Source organism: Zosterops lateralis (assembly GCF_965231275.1).
Source record: "Zosterops lateralis genome assembly, chromosome: 1".
Taxonomy (NCBI): domain Eukaryota; kingdom Metazoa; phylum Chordata; class Aves; order Passeriformes; family Zosteropidae; genus Zosterops; species Zosterops lateralis.
This window is the reverse complement of record NC_139762.1, coordinates 91,388,068-91,405,641: the sequence shown is the minus strand read 5'-3', so window position 1 is coordinate 91,405,641 and position 17,574 is coordinate 91,388,068. Positions and strand designations below refer to the sequence as shown.

The following is a 17,574-nucleotide window of genomic DNA, read 5'->3' as shown; positions in this document are numbered from 1 at the left end:
TGTTACAAATATGGTTGTGAAGTTCCCTTGCCAACAAAAACTTGGACCTGGTATATTTGCTAATTTTCTGAAATATACCTTTTACAGACTTATAAATGGTATGAGTAAAGTGTCTGATCTTAAACAAAGCACATCCTTGTGTGAATTTAAACTTGCAGTTAAATGTATTTTTGAGTATTTTGAGGAAGTATTCCTTTTGTGTCATTCTAATATTTTTTTTTGTATTAACTGTATAGAAAGAGGAGTACATGTACGAAGTTGAATTATTGATGCTTAAGCCATTCTTCCCTTTTGGGATGCAATTAATTTTAGCTTCCACAGAGCTCCACTCTGAACATATTTCAAATAATATTCCAAATGAGAAGTTTGTTAAAATAAAGAAGTTTGTCGCTTCTTTGAAATACAGCAGAACCTCTCCTGTACTGTATAACTCTGTACATCTCCTTCTTCTCTACCTTGACATGTTGACAAAAATGAAAATAAACAAGCCATAGGTGTAGATAGACACCTTTTCTATAGAAAGGCTGACTTGATTGGTTAAATAGAAAGCCAGCAAGAGTACCCCTGAGCTGTGTAGACTGTGCTGTATAGATGCCTCATTTCACTTGATGTTGTGCTGACTTGTCTGCCTTTTTCCCCTTGTCATTGTCTGTCTTGTAGAAAGGGCAAAAAAATTCCATATGACATAGACATTGTAACATTTCCTGTTTTATAAGCAGTAGAGGATTGTATCTTTCAAAGTCACAGAATCGTAGGAATTAGAAATGGAAAAGGTCATCCAGTCAATTTTGCTCACAACGTAAATTCCATCCATACAAAGCATCTTTCAGGCCTTTATCTGATTTAATTTTGAGTACTTGATGTAATGTGGCTTTTATGACTTGCCATTGGAAACTATCTTTAGTGGTTTATGCACTTTACTATGAGGAAGCTTTTCCTGGTAGTTCTGATGTGTTTTAATTCTCCAATATTTATGCTTCATTAATCAAATAAATACAGGATACATATAAATTAATTTAATGTATATATTCAGCATGCACATAAATTATTTTAGTACAGAAATATTTAGTAATATTTCAGTATTTTATGGAAAAGACAACAAAGTCCCCAATCTGACGTGCATGAATGACATATTTTCTGTGTCTTTATGAGGAATCTTCCTTTTAATTGATGTTAAGTATTCTATGGTAAATTTCTTGAATACAGGAACTGGAAGCAGAAAGAATCAAACTGATGGAACAAGTGACATCCAACAAGAGGAAAATGCAGGAGCTTGAAGATAATCTGCTCTGCCGTCTAACCAGTACAGAAGGCTCGTTGGTTGAAGATGAATCTCTGATAGAAGTCTTAAGGATCACTAAAACAACAGCAGAAGAGGTGAATTTTGAATGTACTACAGATACATTTTGTATCTTTCATTCAAAGATAGTATATATAAAGATGTATGCATACATTTTCATTCCTGTTTTATTTTTTTTTCCATTCAGAGGCACTGTATAACATCTGACTTCTTAACAAATAAATAGTAGAAACACTAACTTTTTTCTTCATAAAAAATTGCAAAATTGATCTTCTACCTGGATACTGTTTATATTCCAGATATATTTTGCAGGTGGTAGTTTGAATCAGTTCCCATTGTAATAGGAGTTGGAACACATGAAGACACAATGTCTGTGTTGAAACATTGGCAGAGGGAGGCAAATCTCAACTAAAAATATTTTTGTGATCCTAATCAAGACCTTTTCTGTTTGCTTGTGTATTATAAATCCCAAGTAATACAACTTAATCTTCATGGTCTTTTCCTTTAATTTTAAGGTCAGTGAAAAATTAAACACAGCAATGGAGACAGAGGTGAAAATCAACACTGCGCGTGAAGAGTATCGGCCTGTGGCAGGTCGTGGTAGCATCCTTTATTTCCTAATTGTGGAAATGAGCTTGGTTAATGTCATGTACCAAACATCTTTAGGGCAGTTCCTCGGCATTTTTGACCTATCAGTGGAAAGATCTCAGAAATCTCAAATTCCAGCAAAAAGGGTAGTTTATATAATCGAGCATCTCACCTATGAGGTCTACAAGTACACAGTTCGAGGGCTGTATGAAAATCACAGGTTCCTGTTCACATTGCTTCTGGCACTGAAGATTGACTTGCAGGCCAAGAAAATTTCACACACTGAGTTCGAGACACTGATCAAAGGTAATTTCTCTAAAAATGTTCTTGTTTACATATGTCTGTGTACTGCCAAATTCAGATTTTGCAGTACTTGCATTACCAATGTGTTATATCCCATGGATCTACTTGTTTTTAACTTGTGAATGAAAGCATATTCGGTCCAAGAAGGAATTAAGAGACAAATTTTCCAAAACAAGAGCAACATAGATTATTTGTTATAAAAATAATGCTTAGATGAGAATTATTTTAGCTGTAATATATTGCAAAATGGGATAAAATAAGTACATTACTTGTAAGAGAACTTACAGTCTTTACTGTCTGTCTCTTTTTCAAATTGCCACGTATTTAAGTTTGTAAGATTGTAGACAATCAGCAAAACTCTCTTGATGGCTGATGAGTAGGCATGTGAATGCTGTACCCAATTTAAGCATCAGCACAAAAAAGTGATAGTTTTTTACATGTTGTGAAACACTTCTATATTGTGTTGCATTATGTCACCATGGTCTGTCACTACTGAGACACAATGACAAAGAAAAATCTGAGTAAGGTTTATAAAATTTGGTGGGGTTGACCTCACTGTCTCCAAGATAAGATAAACACAATCTGGTACAAAGACAAGTACAGTCAGGTGCTTGGCATCCAAATGTCCCAGTTTGTTTGGCAAACACTGAGTTACTGTTCAGCTGTGGCTCAGCTGTGCTGGGAGTGTAAATGGGCATGAGGCTGAGTGGTGGTTGAGCTAAGAGACTGTTGACGTTGCAGAGTCCTGGAAATGAATGCACCATGTGCTTTCTTATTCTTTAGTATAGATGAGAGGAGGCTGTACTAACCATTCTACATCTGCTCTGAAGAACTGGGTTTGAGTTTCCTTTTAGGTGCTCATGTTTTATTCCAGCTCTACAGATAGAGTAGAGAGAGCGCAAAAATTAGGGATATCAGCTTTGGGAGAAACTGAGACCACTTTCCAAATAGTCTTTGTTAAGTGTTTCTTCCATGCAAATTCTGGGTCTTCATATCTTGGTTTACATAAAATGTTACTCCCTGAATTATATTAAAGAAGTATTTTTTACTATTTGTCATTTTACTGTCTATCAATGTTTGTTTTCCTCTAAAATACTTTTCACTTTGCAGGAGGTGCCAGCTTGGATATGAATTCTGTGGAACCAAAACCAAAAAAGTGGATCCTTGACACGACATGGCTCAATCTTGTGCAGTTATCTAGCTTGTACCCTTTCAATCAACTTCTGGTGCAAATAGTTAAGAATGAGAAGTCTTGGAAAGCCTGGTTTGATGAAGAAGCTCCTGAAAAATCTGTTATTCCTGATGGTTATGACAGCTTACTGGACCAATTCCATAAACTGCTCCTTGTCCGTAGCTGGTGCCCTGATCACACTGTTGCCCAAGTAAGAGACACTTTTGTACAATGGTTATGCCATGTGACATCTCCTGAAGAACTGCTAGTCCAAAACTTACGTTCTCTGAATTTCTTGCTACCATAATATTTGTTGCAGAGTGAGTATTTTTAAAAAGCAGAAATTGAAATGCTCATTAAAAAATATGTGTGAAAACAGTAATTTATTTAATTGCAATGAACTAAGAAGCAGAACATGAAATAAATCGTGTTGGAGCTGCAAGAACACCATGTTTTGTGTGGTGCTTTCAAGGTTGAGTCATGAAACCTGTAAAGAAGTTGCATTCCTCTGGTGAATCAAAAGATACATCCCTGTTCTTTTTTACAGAAGCAATGGAAAAAGAACAATTCACTTTTATGACAGGTGCACTAAAACAGCAGATAAACTGTTTACTTACCTTCTCTACTGAGAAAGTGATAAAGACTGCCTCATGGCAAATGTCATAAAAGAAACTGCAGTAGACGAGCAGTTTCTCCACAGTTTGTGATATTTTGATTTTTCTTCTCTGTGTAGGTGTAAAGGAGATGTATGAGTACCCTCTTTTCACTTTTTTTCTTTCTGTACCGGAAAGTAGTAGCTTTTCTTTCGTGCATATCTCAGCTTTACGTGTTACATGCTGTGGTAACATCTGTGTTGTATTTGGGGGCACCATATTTTCATGGACCTCTTTTTCAACGAGGCTTGGTCCACTTGTTTTCATTTTCTACTCTTCAGTCTGTAAGTAGGAGAGAAGTATCAGTCCTCCAACTGCCATAATTTAAACAGAGCAAAATATTAAATCTGCTACTACTTATTTATCAGCTTAATTATCTATCAACAGTTTTCTAGCAATTTATTTATCAATTAATTGTTATTGTCTTGCACAACCGTCTCTGAAAAAGAATGTCTCTGAACAAAAGTTGTGAAAAAAGACTGTTATTTTAATTTTCGAGGAGAGAGGGAAACTCTTCTGTTACTTTCCTCTTTATCTCCTCTTTCCCTGCTTTATTTCCCCAAGTATTAGAAATTTTACCTGTCTAGGACAAAATATTCACCTAATAGTGGGTGGTTGAGGGGTTTTTTTCTATAATTGACATCTTCCTCAGTCCACCTTGTTCCTCAGTGCTTCTCTTCATCATACATGCTTCAGAATCTATGAGAGTCATTATACAGCTAGGAAATCACTTCAGTCAAAAAAGAATTTCACGCACTAAGGTAGCTTTAGAAGTTCTTTCAGAAAATGTCTGTGAAAAAAAAAAAAAAAAGGCATAAAGAAGGTTTGACCTTTAAGGATCAAGTCTGAGCTGAGTTTATGTTTTGTAGAAATAGATATTCAGCCTAAGAGACTTGAATTGGATAACCACTGGACAGGAGAATTTGTTTGAAGTTCCAATAAATATATGGGAGATTGTAACTGGGTCAGATGAAAGATCTGCCTAATCCAGTATTCTGCAGAGACAGTGTCAACAATACATACTTAAAGGAACTAAGAATGGAACTGGTATAGAGAAACTGTTTAACAGCCAGTAATTTAGTGGCAATATCTGGGCTGTCCTCAGGGCTGACACTGGATCTATTCTGCATGGATTTTTTTCAGTTCTTTAAAAAACCCCTTTTAGCATTTTATAGCAAGAGTGTTCACAGGATGGCTGTTGTATAAACAGAATTCTTTCTCTTCTTTGTTTGAAGTTTGCTACCTGAGAATTTCAGTGGTTGCCTGCTGTGGATCAAAGTTGAAAAATTAAAGTTTAGGCAGTCATTGCCTTCCAATGTAGATATTGGTAAATTCCACATCACTAATGAATGATAAATTCAAAAAGGTAAAGATAGATACATTTTTCTGTTAACTTCTTTTTTTTCCAGGCTCGGCACTACATTGCAGAATCACTTGGAGGAAAATATGCAGAAGGATTTATTCTTGAAATGGAAACAATGTGGACAGAAAGTGGCTGTCGAACACCTTTGACATGCCTTTTATCCGTGGGGTCTGACCCCACTGAAAGTATAGAACGCCTTGCAAAATCAAAGGTATCCTCTTAAACTGAATTTTCTGGAACTGATAAAGACATTTTTAACTCCTCTTTCCACTAGAAATGGTATTTCCATATTTTAAAGATGTTCAAATAACGATATTTATATTCATACTAGTGTTCTCTGGAAGTTAATTTTTGACCAGTAGCCAAAATGCATTTACTAGGAAATGTAAATGTTGCAGTCTTGGTTTTTGCAGTTTGATTCCAACAAGACCTCTGTCTTTATCCAGCAGACTATGATAGTCTGCTACTAAGGAAATGTACTGAGATCTGAGAACAAAGCAACATTTGTGGTTTACATTGTGTTGCATTCATTGTAGGAGCTAACAGTAATGACAAATACAAGAAGATACAGAAAAAAATCATAAACATGGTGACAAGAGAAATTAATTTTAACACCCTAGCATTCAATCTGTGCACTTGATGGAGATATTCAATATTTTCTGCAGAACAGCATCACTTTAAGGCACTCTGTGCTCTCTTTTATGGTTCACAATGTAGCAGCATATAAAATTTTCCCAAGAAGAAGTTATTTACTTTAGATCTCCATAAATTTTCCTCCTCATTAGAAGACATCTTAATTTAGAGATTTTAGTATACAGTGAGTAAGACATACTTGCAAAAGTGGGGAGGACCCACAAATCTCTTTAGCTTATTAATTAGGAAGCAGAGATGCTAATTCAGTTTGAAAATCAGGACCCTTGTTTGTCTGTGTTGAAGATGGCTTAAATTATGACCTATCTCTCACTTAGTGTTAAAATTTAGGAATCTTAAATCTGAAGTCATTAATTTGATCCTTGTTTGCTGTCAGACCAAAAGGACATTGCAGTGGAAATTCTTAATATGTTTTCATAGTTTCAGAAAATGAGTATAGAATAAATAGAAAGTGAGGTTGTGAAAGAGCTAAAGGGATTGCCTTGTTTATTCACACGTGGTTTATGAGCAAGGAAACATCAGCTAGGCTGTCAAAACCTGAAATTCAGCTCTAATGTCACCTGTAAATGTAAAGTCAACAACAGTGTTTAAATGTAAGGTTCTTTTCTAATCTCTTGAAGTAAAGACATAACCACACAGCATATATAAACCTTTCAAGTTAACAAAAGCCATCCAAATGCCACAAAACAAAATTCAAACACAGATGTTTTTGAAAATAAAAATGTATATAACAATGGGGAACTTGAGGAGCATTTCAGCAATTCTTTATCTTTTGGAACAGGTATCTAGAAATAATACAGTTTTTGGAAACATTTTCAAGGGAGCTTTGCATTTATTTTGCTAGTATGCCAACAAATTGTACTTAGTTCTTGTCTTTGAGATTTCTCTGCTTTTTTCCAGACTAAATCTTTAATATAGCTTAACTGTACCAGGGACCTGATCTTGAAGGGCGGTGGTGGTGTTGCTGTTTTTTTTTTCTTCTTAATGATAAAAAACTTGGGCATCTCTTTTCAATGATTTCATTTTTACAGTCATGATTCGTGGTCTTAAAATGAATTTCCAGTACTGATGGAGCTTCTAGGTATGGCATTATAAATCAGGTATCTGCTGTTGGTAATGTTCAAATTTGTGTCCAGGATTTATTTTTCACTCTAAATTGTAGTTGTCCAGGTGACCCCCTACCAAAGAAATGAGAACATTATCTGTGGCTACTGAGCTATATAATCTTGTTTATAAACCAAACAAACTCTATCTTAAAACTGGTTGCATTTATGCCCCCTTTACTTTCACTTTAAGATGGTGTGAAAATTTAGGATTAAAATTAAATTTCTTATGCCAGCACTTTGATTTCATTAAAATCAGATTTTTTTTAATCTGTAGAGATAGTTTTTTCTTTTAGGGAATGATGCACAGAACCTTCAACAGAACTGTCAGGGCCACTGTAGTGACTAAAATGCCAGCATTTTCATCTGGATAGCGATGTATTAAGATGACATGGATATGCTGATATGACCCACTCTTGAAAGAAACATTCTGTATGCAGACATTTGATAGAGTTCTTTCAGGAGTAAAATGAGGACAATTCATAGTAAAAAATATTTTTTTCCTTCTCTCGATGTTTCTATAACCTTTAATGATTGTACATTTCAGAGGTAACATTGCTGAGAAGAGCAAATTATGCGTAGATGCTTTGTTCAGGAATAATGTACCTTCTGAATATTTATGCACTCTTATGCAGGGGGAGTCATAGTCTTTGACTTACGGGAGTGCTAGCTGTACTCACATGCATCTCAAAAAAGGTAAAGTTTTTTGGTTCTCTGGCACATAGCCAGCTTCACAGGCTGTTCAGCTTTGCTCCTTTTAGCTACAGTTTCAGGTTTCACTGACCTGAGAGTAGGATTTAACTGCTTTCTTATCTTTGGCATTCTCATGTCCTTAAATCTTGCCAGGATATGGGGGATCATATACAGCAGCTGTGTTTATACTGTTCTGTAAAATCAGGTCAGGGCCCATTCTCTGACCCTAAGGCCAAATGACCCAGCACAGTTTGTGTCCGTATGCTTAACCTTCTTCTCCTGCAAAAGTAGGGCAGCCTCCTCCACACTATTTAGGAGTGGATGTCTTCCTTCCTTTTTGTTTCACAGTAAGAGAGTCTGAGTAGCTGTACAGGTCAAGACTAACCTTTGTAGCTCTCAGCCAGCTGAAGATAGCCCCAGACTGATAATGTAGCTCATTGCTCACTGCATGAGGGATACTCAGCTGTAGGTCTTGAACACTAAACTGTCCATGAAACAAAGTCTCCTCAGCAATTCTTTTGCCCTCAACATGTATGCAGAATAATATATTTAACTGGGTTTGGGAATTCTGGTTTTCCCTAGCAGGAGTCAGGCAGCCAACCTGAGCCAGACTTAAAAAGAACAAGAGTAGCAAGAACAATAAGCAAGAGAGGATCTGCCTGTAGGTTACTGACAGACTTATGCGGTCCTCATCTCAGCCTTATCTTTTTCAGATCCGTTTGTGAGAGGTTGTATCCTTCTCTGGTTTTCTGAACAACTGTCTTTACTCTCCCATAGTCCCTGGAGAAGACGCCATAAAATTCCAGAATTTTATGTTTGCATTTATAAGCTTTCTCTCTTCTGAATTTAAATTGGCTCCAGATCTGCTCGAGCTAGCAGATCACCAAACTGGAATCCTCTGAATCAGTGGCTCCACAGTTGCCATTTAACAATACAGGATGTTTCCTGAGTAATGCTTTAATGTGAACTAATCTTTCCTGTTCAACCTGCTTCATCAACAGTTCTCTTTTAAATGAAATATGTTCAGACAGTAAAAAGTCACCAGAATTGTTGGGTTTACACTGTTCATTAATTATTATCTGAAGCTCTAATATCTGCTCATCTCAAGACAATACATTATAGGAAAAAAGAATGGTCAGGCTGTATTTATGTCTTGCTTTATTTGAAAAAAGTGAAGAAAAAAGCTGAAAAAATGTTTCAGATGTCTTTTCCCACAGATTTTGTTAGACCAGCAGAACAATATTATTTCCAGTGGGTTTAGTTTTCTTCCAGCAGGTGGAAGATAAGAGGAACTTGAAGGGTTTTACTTTTTTGTTGTTGTTTTGTTTTCTTTACTCTGTTTTACTGTAATCAGTCCCCATTGACATTAATGGCTTTCTTTGTGGGAGAATGTCCCTACACACGGATCTACGGAAGAAATACATCACTTCTATAAATCTAAGGAATTACATATAAAATAAACTTTCTTTTTTACTTTTAGAACATTCCATGTCGTGCAATTTCAATGGGTCAGGGCCAGGAAGCCCATGCAAGGCACCTGCTAAATCAGTGCATGCAAGATGGAGGATGGCTCCTTCTACAGAACTGCCACCTTGGCTTGGAATTTCTTAATGAATTAATGGACACCATCACAACAAAAGAATCTATGAGTGAAGATTTCAGAACCTGGATTACTACAGAGGCTCACCCAGGGTTTCCTATTAATCTTTTACAGTCCTCTATAAAATTTACCAATGAACCTCCTCAAGGTAGGAATGACTTCCCTTCCCATTGGAGAGATCGCTGCTGGTCCAGGAAGGCTGGGCAGAAAGTGATGTTGGTTTCACTGTGCAGCTACTTGAAGCTGCCAGTCTTGGACATTACTGACCTCTGTTCCTGGGCATCCCCTGGTCTTCTGAGCCTCCACACACCTTCTTACACCCAGGATCTTTCCCCACTTGCAGGATGTTTCCTCATATTCAGGTGTTCATTTCTTGCTTTCTGAGCCTCTAAGCCCCCAGCTTTCCTAACCTAAGTAGTCTGTGTGCTGAAGCACAATGTGAGATCTGCATCTTAATTGGCAGTTTGGACTCATGTTTCTGTATTAATATTAAGGGTGCAAGAAAGATATGGATGGAATGAGTCCAGTGAGAACCCACAAAGATGTTGAAGGGATTGGAGAATATGCAGTGTGATGAGGGGCCAAGATGATTGTTAAACCTTGAGGAGAGAAGAGATATTTTATCAAAGCCTACAAATAAATAAATATATCCTTTCTTTATATATATGTGTTGCCACTGGTTTCAGTTGATGATATTGGTAGGAGCTGAGAATTTTTATCCAAGGTCCTATTTAAAGCTTCAGACATTTAAACCTCTTATTTCAGCATTCACTTTCCTTTGAACATCTGTAAGATATCTACAGAATGTTTGATGTTGTGAAACACATCCTGTTTCAGCATTTATACTCCATCTCAAGAGCAGGTAGTCAGTCTGTTGATAAAAATTTCTTACTTCTTCCTCTTCTCCTCTCTCCCTTTTTAATTCAGAGCTCAGCATCTTTTTATTGCACAGTGGCCCCCTCCTAATCATTCTAATGGTAACAACCTATAGCTCCAAGAGGCTATTTTAGAAGTCAAGTTATAGCAAATTTGCAACTTGCATTTAGTGGCTGAAAAAATCCCAGTGTGAAAATTTAAGTCAGGATGAAATAGAGACAGTTTTAGTTTCTTAAGACCGTCCTGCCACGTTAGTAGCACAATATAATAAGACACTTTTGTTTGATTTTGGAACCCTCTTATGCTACTCATTCAATATTTTGAAAAGCTATTTGTTTGAATATTGTTCTACAGGATCTTTGTGAAGTATGAACAAAAGCAAAAGTACTTTTATTGTTTCATAGGAAGTAGGACAACTTGGACAATCTTTTTTCACTGCACTTAAAATCTGCCCTTCTAGACTTGTGTGAAGCTGATTAGGCAGAAACTATCATAAGAGGGACCTGATGTCAGTAACTCATGCTTGAGTTGTCTGCCCAAGGCAAAAGATGCTTGAGTAGCACTGCCTGAAAACATTTGGGAGCAGTCGAGCTTCTGTGTTCCATGGAAGCTAAGATGTATCAGTATCAACTGCCTAAAGCTGTTCCTGGGATATGAAATGTCAGTGCTCAAACAAGCCTCCACAAGTATTAATGTTTGCGCTATGAATTTAGGTTCTCATCTCATTACCTTGGTGCCTGTAGGCCTGATGGAGAACCTGCAAACAGAACTTTGAGATTTTTATAGGAAACAAATCTAAATAAAATTATCTTAAATGAAGCTAAAATCTCATAAGTAAACAACAAAACACACTCTTGGATACCGGTGCTATATTTCATGTAGTGTTAGGTATCTTTTTTATTGCCATGTAGTTGCTAAATAGTTATGTTTCTATTTCAGTTGTTATTGGGGACATTTAGAATATGATTACTTAATTTTAATTCCTTCCAGACTCTTGAAATTAATTTTTTGTGTTATCTACCAATAACAAATGTTATTGAAGTTTGCCTGGTATGACCAGCTGAACAGATAATTGATTCTGAGAGATTATTTGAAGGTATAGCTAAGATGATACTAAAAATAGGAATAGAGAATTATGCTAAACAGAGGTTGCAATTATGGATTCCATAGTTTTTTTTGCTAATGTATTACATTTTTATATCTACTTTCTAGGTGTGAAAGCTGGCTTAAAACGAACATACTCGGCTGTTACTCAGGATCTGCTGGGAGTGAGCAAAATGCCACAGTGGAAACCATTGCTGTATGCTGTAGCATTTCTTCACACAACTGTTCAGGTTTTAAAATATATTTCTTCTCTTCTGTCATCAAGCCATGTTTCATTTATTAATGAACCTTATTATTAAATGAAAAACACTTTTAAAGGGAACTCCCATGTTGGCAAATTAAAACAAATAAAATAAGAAAGAGAACAGCATATCTCTTTTACTAAAATAATTTTACATCTTAAAATTTTACTCATGTTGGTCCTGTAACTCCAACAGGGATGATATTTCAAAGGAAAAAAAAAAGGCAACTAAGCAGTGATCAGTTAGAGTATTCTTCTGTTAAAGTCCTGGGCAATGACCGTGTGGTCTGTCTTCGAACTAACTGGACTTCTACTAATATTTTAAATCATAAAAGCATATTAAAGATATTCACAATTTATAGTTTGGAAAACCATAGTCTTAAAATGCTGCATTCACAATGAGAAGGTGTAAGAGGGTGAATATAAATCCTTTCTCCTCTGAAATCTGTAGGAGGAAATGAAAGTAGATTTTGGGTCTTGACTTTCAGGACTTCCATTAAAGAAAGTGCTTTATGGATTAACCACAACTTTTCATCATCCTATCGATAGATTTTGCAGTGTCCTTAGTTTATATTTGGAGCCTGGTTAATTTAGCTATGTGGCATCCATGCACTGATATATTGTGGTTTAGTGGAAGCCTGTGGTATGCTTTTCTCTGTATCACTTTGGTATCACTTCTTCCTTAGTGGAAAAAAAGAAAAATTGCAATTACCAGGTGTGCCTTAACAGCTATATACTGCCAGCTGAGCCTGTAAATGATTCACTAAGAAGCAGTTTTTCCTGCTTGCATCTGCACCATGCAGACACAGCACTAGAATATATCTAGTCCATAGGAAGACCCCCCAAAATTATCATGGCGGGTGATTTTGGATACCCTCACCTCAAATAGTTGCCTAATTTTTGAAATTCAAAAGCTATGGTTCCAAACTCAGAGATTTGAAAAATACTTTAAAAAGAGGGTGGGGTTTTTTTGTGAAAATGTTAACATTTCTATTCTTTGTTTGTGCAAATTTAGCTACCAGATAATTAATCTAATAAAAATTCAAAATAAAATAATAATTAATTAAAAATAATAAGTGTTTGGCCTTGTCTGTGTTAAATGTAATTTTTTTACAGTTGGTGAAATAGAGTTCCAGCCGGACCACTGCATTCTTAACGTATTTCATGTATTCTTCTGCACTTAAGCTTTCTCCACAATTAATGTCAATCAGTGTTTTACCTTTAATTCCGGCTATTTTGCAGGAAAGAAGGAAGTTTGGCCCATTGGGCTGGAATATTCCTTACGAATTTAACCAGGCAGACTTCTCAGCCAGCGTGCAGTTCATTCAGAACCATTTGAATGACGTGGGCAGCAGGCACGGCGTGGACTGGAGCTGTGTTCGCTACATGCTCGGGGAGGTGCAGTACGGCGGCCGCGTCACCGATGACCTCGACAAGGCGCTGCTCAATACCTACACCAGGGTCTGGTTTGGAGAGCACATGTTCAGTGAAAAATTTTGTTTCTACAAAGGTTATGTTGTTCCAAAAGGGAAGACAGTGGAAGACTATCTCCAGTACATAGAGGAATTGCCAGTGATTGATACACCAGAGGTAAAATATTTAAATATTTCAAAGGGAGTTTTTGTCAGATGAATAATTTAGTGAGGTTTCTTTTCAGAATTGAATATGCATAGGTCAAGATTAACAGGCAGACCATTATGGTAGGTATTCAGTGTAGATCTACTGACCAGGAAGAGGTAGATGAGGCCTTCTTCAAACAACTGGAAAAAGTCTCATATTCACAGGCTCTGGTCCTTATGGATGACTTTTAGTAACCCTAATTATCTCCTGGAGGGTTGATACAGCAAAGTTCAAGTATTCTTATCAATGTGCACAAAACCCTACTGGAATGCTGCAGACAGAGCCAGATTATTTTTGATAATATCCAATGAAAGGACAAGAGACAATGGACATAAATGAAACAACAGGAAATTCCGAGAAGAGTCTGCCCAGAGATATTGTGGAGTCTTGTCTTTGTAGACATTGAAATCCCAACTGGACACTGTCCTGGTCAGCCTGCTCTGTCTCCCTCTGCTTGAGTGAGTGATTTGGATTAGATGACCCTCAGAGGTCCCTTCCAAACCAAACTATTTTGTGGTTTCAGTTCTGTATGGGATTGAGCAGACATGTAATCTGAGAAACAATGAAAGCAAAAAAGCCCTATAGTCTCATTTTGCAAGCTATAGTCGGGAATTTATTCTATTTTGACAACAGAAACATATGGATGTTGTAATGAATTGGAGGGGTAGGGTGCAGGGTAGCTCCAGGTTGTAACCAGTTTTACATGACGCAATGTGTGCATACCACAGTGATTGGAGGAGGGAGATTTTCTGCTCCCTCCAGTACAGACACACATGATGGGAGTTATTTAAAATTGAAACAGAAGAAAATGCTCTGGAAAATTGAAACAGAAGTGAATGGTCTGAAATTCTGTCTCATTTCTATTAAGTTGATAAATGCCATTGGAAATAAGTTCTATTAAAATTAAACAGACAGAGTGGAACAGAAAAAACTGCCTTTCACTTACTTATAATGTGCTGGCTGAGAGGGTGAGAAGTTTCCAAAGTCATAAAATAAGCTTGGAAAGTTCTGAATCTCTGAAGACAGTGAACGCAGAATACAAAGGTATTTGTGCCAGCAATGATGCAACTTTTCCAAGTCAGTGTAAATGCAGACATGATAATTCATCAGTAGGATCCATTTGAGCCCAGCTCATGAAGTGGTTCCTATCAGTGTATGAACTTTGGATCTATCAGATTTCAGGTGCTGTTTTCAAGGATCTGCTTTTTAAAGCACTTGGGAACCTATCTCACAATGCTGCAATATATTTTTAAAGTGTTTTGATTTCTGTAAAAAATCTGTATGTATGGTTTGAGGTAGGGGAATTTTACCTTTGGCTTTTATGTAAATAGAAGCAAGTCCAGGAATGCAAACATATTTTTGTCCTTCACATTTTCACTCGTTAGGAAGAAAGCTGTGACTTTCTTCTGTCATTCTAAAATCTGTCAAAATTGCTCATGACAGCCTTTAACCTTTTAGTCTCCCAATTTTCTTCATTTCACAAAGGATACTGTGCTAGTCCAAACAGTGTATCCTTGATCCATTCCTTTTCCATTTTTAGTTAAGAAAGACTGAATCGGTCTGCTTGCAGTGTCTTTGCTTCTTAAAGAAATTTCATTTCTCTGAGCAGAATGAGCACTGTCTTCTAGGAAGGGCAATTGCACTTGATGTGTGGGGTTAGCATGGGGAGGTTTCAGCAGCAGGGGGCTAACGAGTGGCTTCTGTGAGAAGCTGGAAGCGTCCCTCATGTGTGACAGGGCCAGTGTCAGATGGCTTCAAGACAGACCCACTTCTGGCCAAGGCTGAGCCCATCAGCGGTGTTGGAAGTACCCCTGGGATAATGTACTAATGAGGGATAAAAAAAATGCATGTGAACCTTCAGTCAGAGAGACAGGAGTGAGAATATGTGACAGGAACAACTTTGCAGACACCAGGGTCAGTGAAGAATTAGGGGCAGGAGGTGCTCCAGGTGCAGGAGCAGAGATTCCCCTGCAGCCCATGGAGGACCCCACTCTGGAACAAGTGGATGCCTGAAGAAGGCTGTGAGCCCATGGGATGTCCTTCAAGATCTTCCTTCAAGATCCGTGGCCCCATGGGGAGAGGAGTCCATGATGGAGCAGATTTTCTGGCCAAAGTTATGACGCCACAGGTGACCTTTGCTGAAGCAATTTGTTCCTGGAGGTCTGCACCCTGCAGAAGGAACCCACACTGGAGCAGTTCAGGAGGAACTGCAGCCCATTGGAGAAGTTTGTGGAGGACAGTCTTATCAGGGAGGGACTCCATGCTGGAGCAAGAGTAGAGTAGGAGGTATCCTGCTCCTGAGGAGGAAGGAGTTGGAGACAGTATGTGATGAACTGATCACAAATCCTCTTCCCTGTCTCCTTGCGCTCCTGTGGAAGGGAGGAAGTAGAGAATTTGGGAATGAAGTTAAGTCCAGGAAGAAAGGAGGGGTGGAGGGAAGGTGTTTTTAGGATTTGTTTTTATTTCTCATGATCCTAATCTGATTTGATTGTGAATAAATTCAGTTGATTTCCCCAAGTCGTTTCTTTTGGCTATGATGATAACTGGAGATCGATCCCTCCCTGTTCTTATCTCAGACCACGGACCTTCTGTTGTAACTTTCTCCCCTGCCCAGTTGAGGAGGGGATGATAGAGGAGTGGTTTCAGAGGAGTGTAGAACATTAGCAATTGGTTTTGATGATTCATAAGTCTGGAAAACCCTGAAAGACAGAATCCAGAATTCTCATTTTAAACAACATTCCCAGAGGCTTTGGATCAATAAGAATGAGGGATTTGAGTCCTTGATTAATATACGGGATATTCAGGAAACTGGTCTACCCACTGGTTTATTTTTCCTTTGTTCTTCATGCATCACTTGCATAAAACCAGAGCTGCCTCCCATGTCTCCCTGTCTTTGTTAATATTTCTCCAATGTTTAACTTAGCCCTTGGACTAGGGCTCCATTCACAGATATAGCAGATATTCTTCATGATGCTAACTTGGGCTAGAATATTGCCACAAAATCTGCTAGAGCAAAACCAAACAAATAAGCCCTAACTGTGCAAGAGCAAAAGCAGAAAAGATTGTATCTTCAAATGTGCATTTCCTTCCACATAGAATATGAGTGTAATAAAGTGCATTGGTATTTTCACTTTTTAGAGCTCTAAATATTCAGTTTGAGTAAACCACTATTTGCAAAACATTAAATCCTATCTGGAATCTACCTGCATGCTATTATAGTCACACCCTCACTCAAATGTGGTATTAGGTCTATACTTTGTGCTGTTGTAAGGATAAGATTCCCAAATGGTGTAAATCAGTGCAGTTTTGCTGGCTCTGGCAATGGTGCAGCCACTTATATCCCTTGTCCCTGAATTTCTAGATTTACAAGTATAACAATATTAAATGGCCCTTTTACTTCTGTCCTCAGAATATGTAAATACTGGCTTCTAGAGGTATCTTCTTGCGGTATACTGATTCTAATGTAAAATATGAAAAGCTGAATATCTGAAAAAATCTGAAAAATGAGAAACAGAAGATTGCTTGGCTTTTGTCCTCAGTTTGAGGACAAGCTTTCCTCATTGCCGGATCAGTGGTTCAAAGTTTGCAAGAGATATGTAATAGCTATAATTAAATGAGGGCTGGTGAAAAAAGTCACAGTACATACAATTCCTCCTGGAGAAGAGTTGCAATTGTCAATCTGACAATTATAGACTTACTGATATTTCAGTGGAAGTTTCTGAAAAAGCTATTATCATTCAGACAAAGGGCAGCTTGGCAGTAATTCTGTATCTTAAATAAAATAATTCCATTTCAGGAGAAGGAGCAGTAAGGAGTGGAAAGCTTCAACCAAAAATAGCTAAACCATAAAATATCCTAAATATATCACCACCTTTAGTGACTGCAGATATGGGCATTATTTTTTTCACCGTGCTGCATGTCTTATAAGCCTAGGAGTCTGAGTAAAACAAAACACGTTAAAAATGTTGACTAGTCAGATAATTAGAGGCATCTACTGAGCTGGTACAATAGCAATAGACCCATAGAGACAAAGAACTGATGCTAAGGGGTCAATGTCCAAAAATGACATTTCCAACAAGCTCTAGTCTGAACCAAAGGAAAGGAATCTGTTCTCACCCCTTGATAGCATTCCATAGCATGATCCATGTGAAGATAATGAGTTAGAAAACCCTCCACTGATATGAATGAAAATACTATTGCATATGCAGCTTATATTAATGTTATGGTGTAATTTGAGTTTGGTCCTTGGCCATTTAAATGGAAGAACTTCTACTGACCTGTTCATATCTATTGTTTCATGGAGCTGAG

At 37.4% G+C, this 17,574-nt stretch overlaps 1 protein-coding gene across 1 annotated transcript in view; it reads left to right on the top strand.

Moving 5' to 3' along the window:
• The window catches only part of LOC310906945 (dynein axonemal heavy chain 5-like), a gene marked incomplete at both ends in the record, with an annotated part of 154,876 nt that overhangs the window by 114,087 nt on the left and 23,215 nt on the right, over positions 1 to 17,574 (top strand). Inside the window, 7 exons of the mRNA XM_083856673.1 lie at positions 1,207 to 1,377; positions 1,816 to 2,194; positions 3,302 to 3,573; positions 5,425 to 5,589; positions 9,306 to 9,573; positions 11,514 to 11,635; positions 12,889 to 13,236. Of these exons, the coding sequence (XP_083712799.1) occupies positions 1,207 to 1,377; positions 1,816 to 2,194; positions 3,302 to 3,573; positions 5,425 to 5,589; positions 9,306 to 9,573; positions 11,514 to 11,635; positions 12,889 to 13,236 (1,725 nt within the window). The remainder of the gene's footprint in view (positions 1 to 1,206; positions 1,378 to 1,815; positions 2,195 to 3,301; positions 3,574 to 5,424; positions 5,590 to 9,305; positions 9,574 to 11,513; positions 11,636 to 12,888; positions 13,237 to 17,574) is intronic.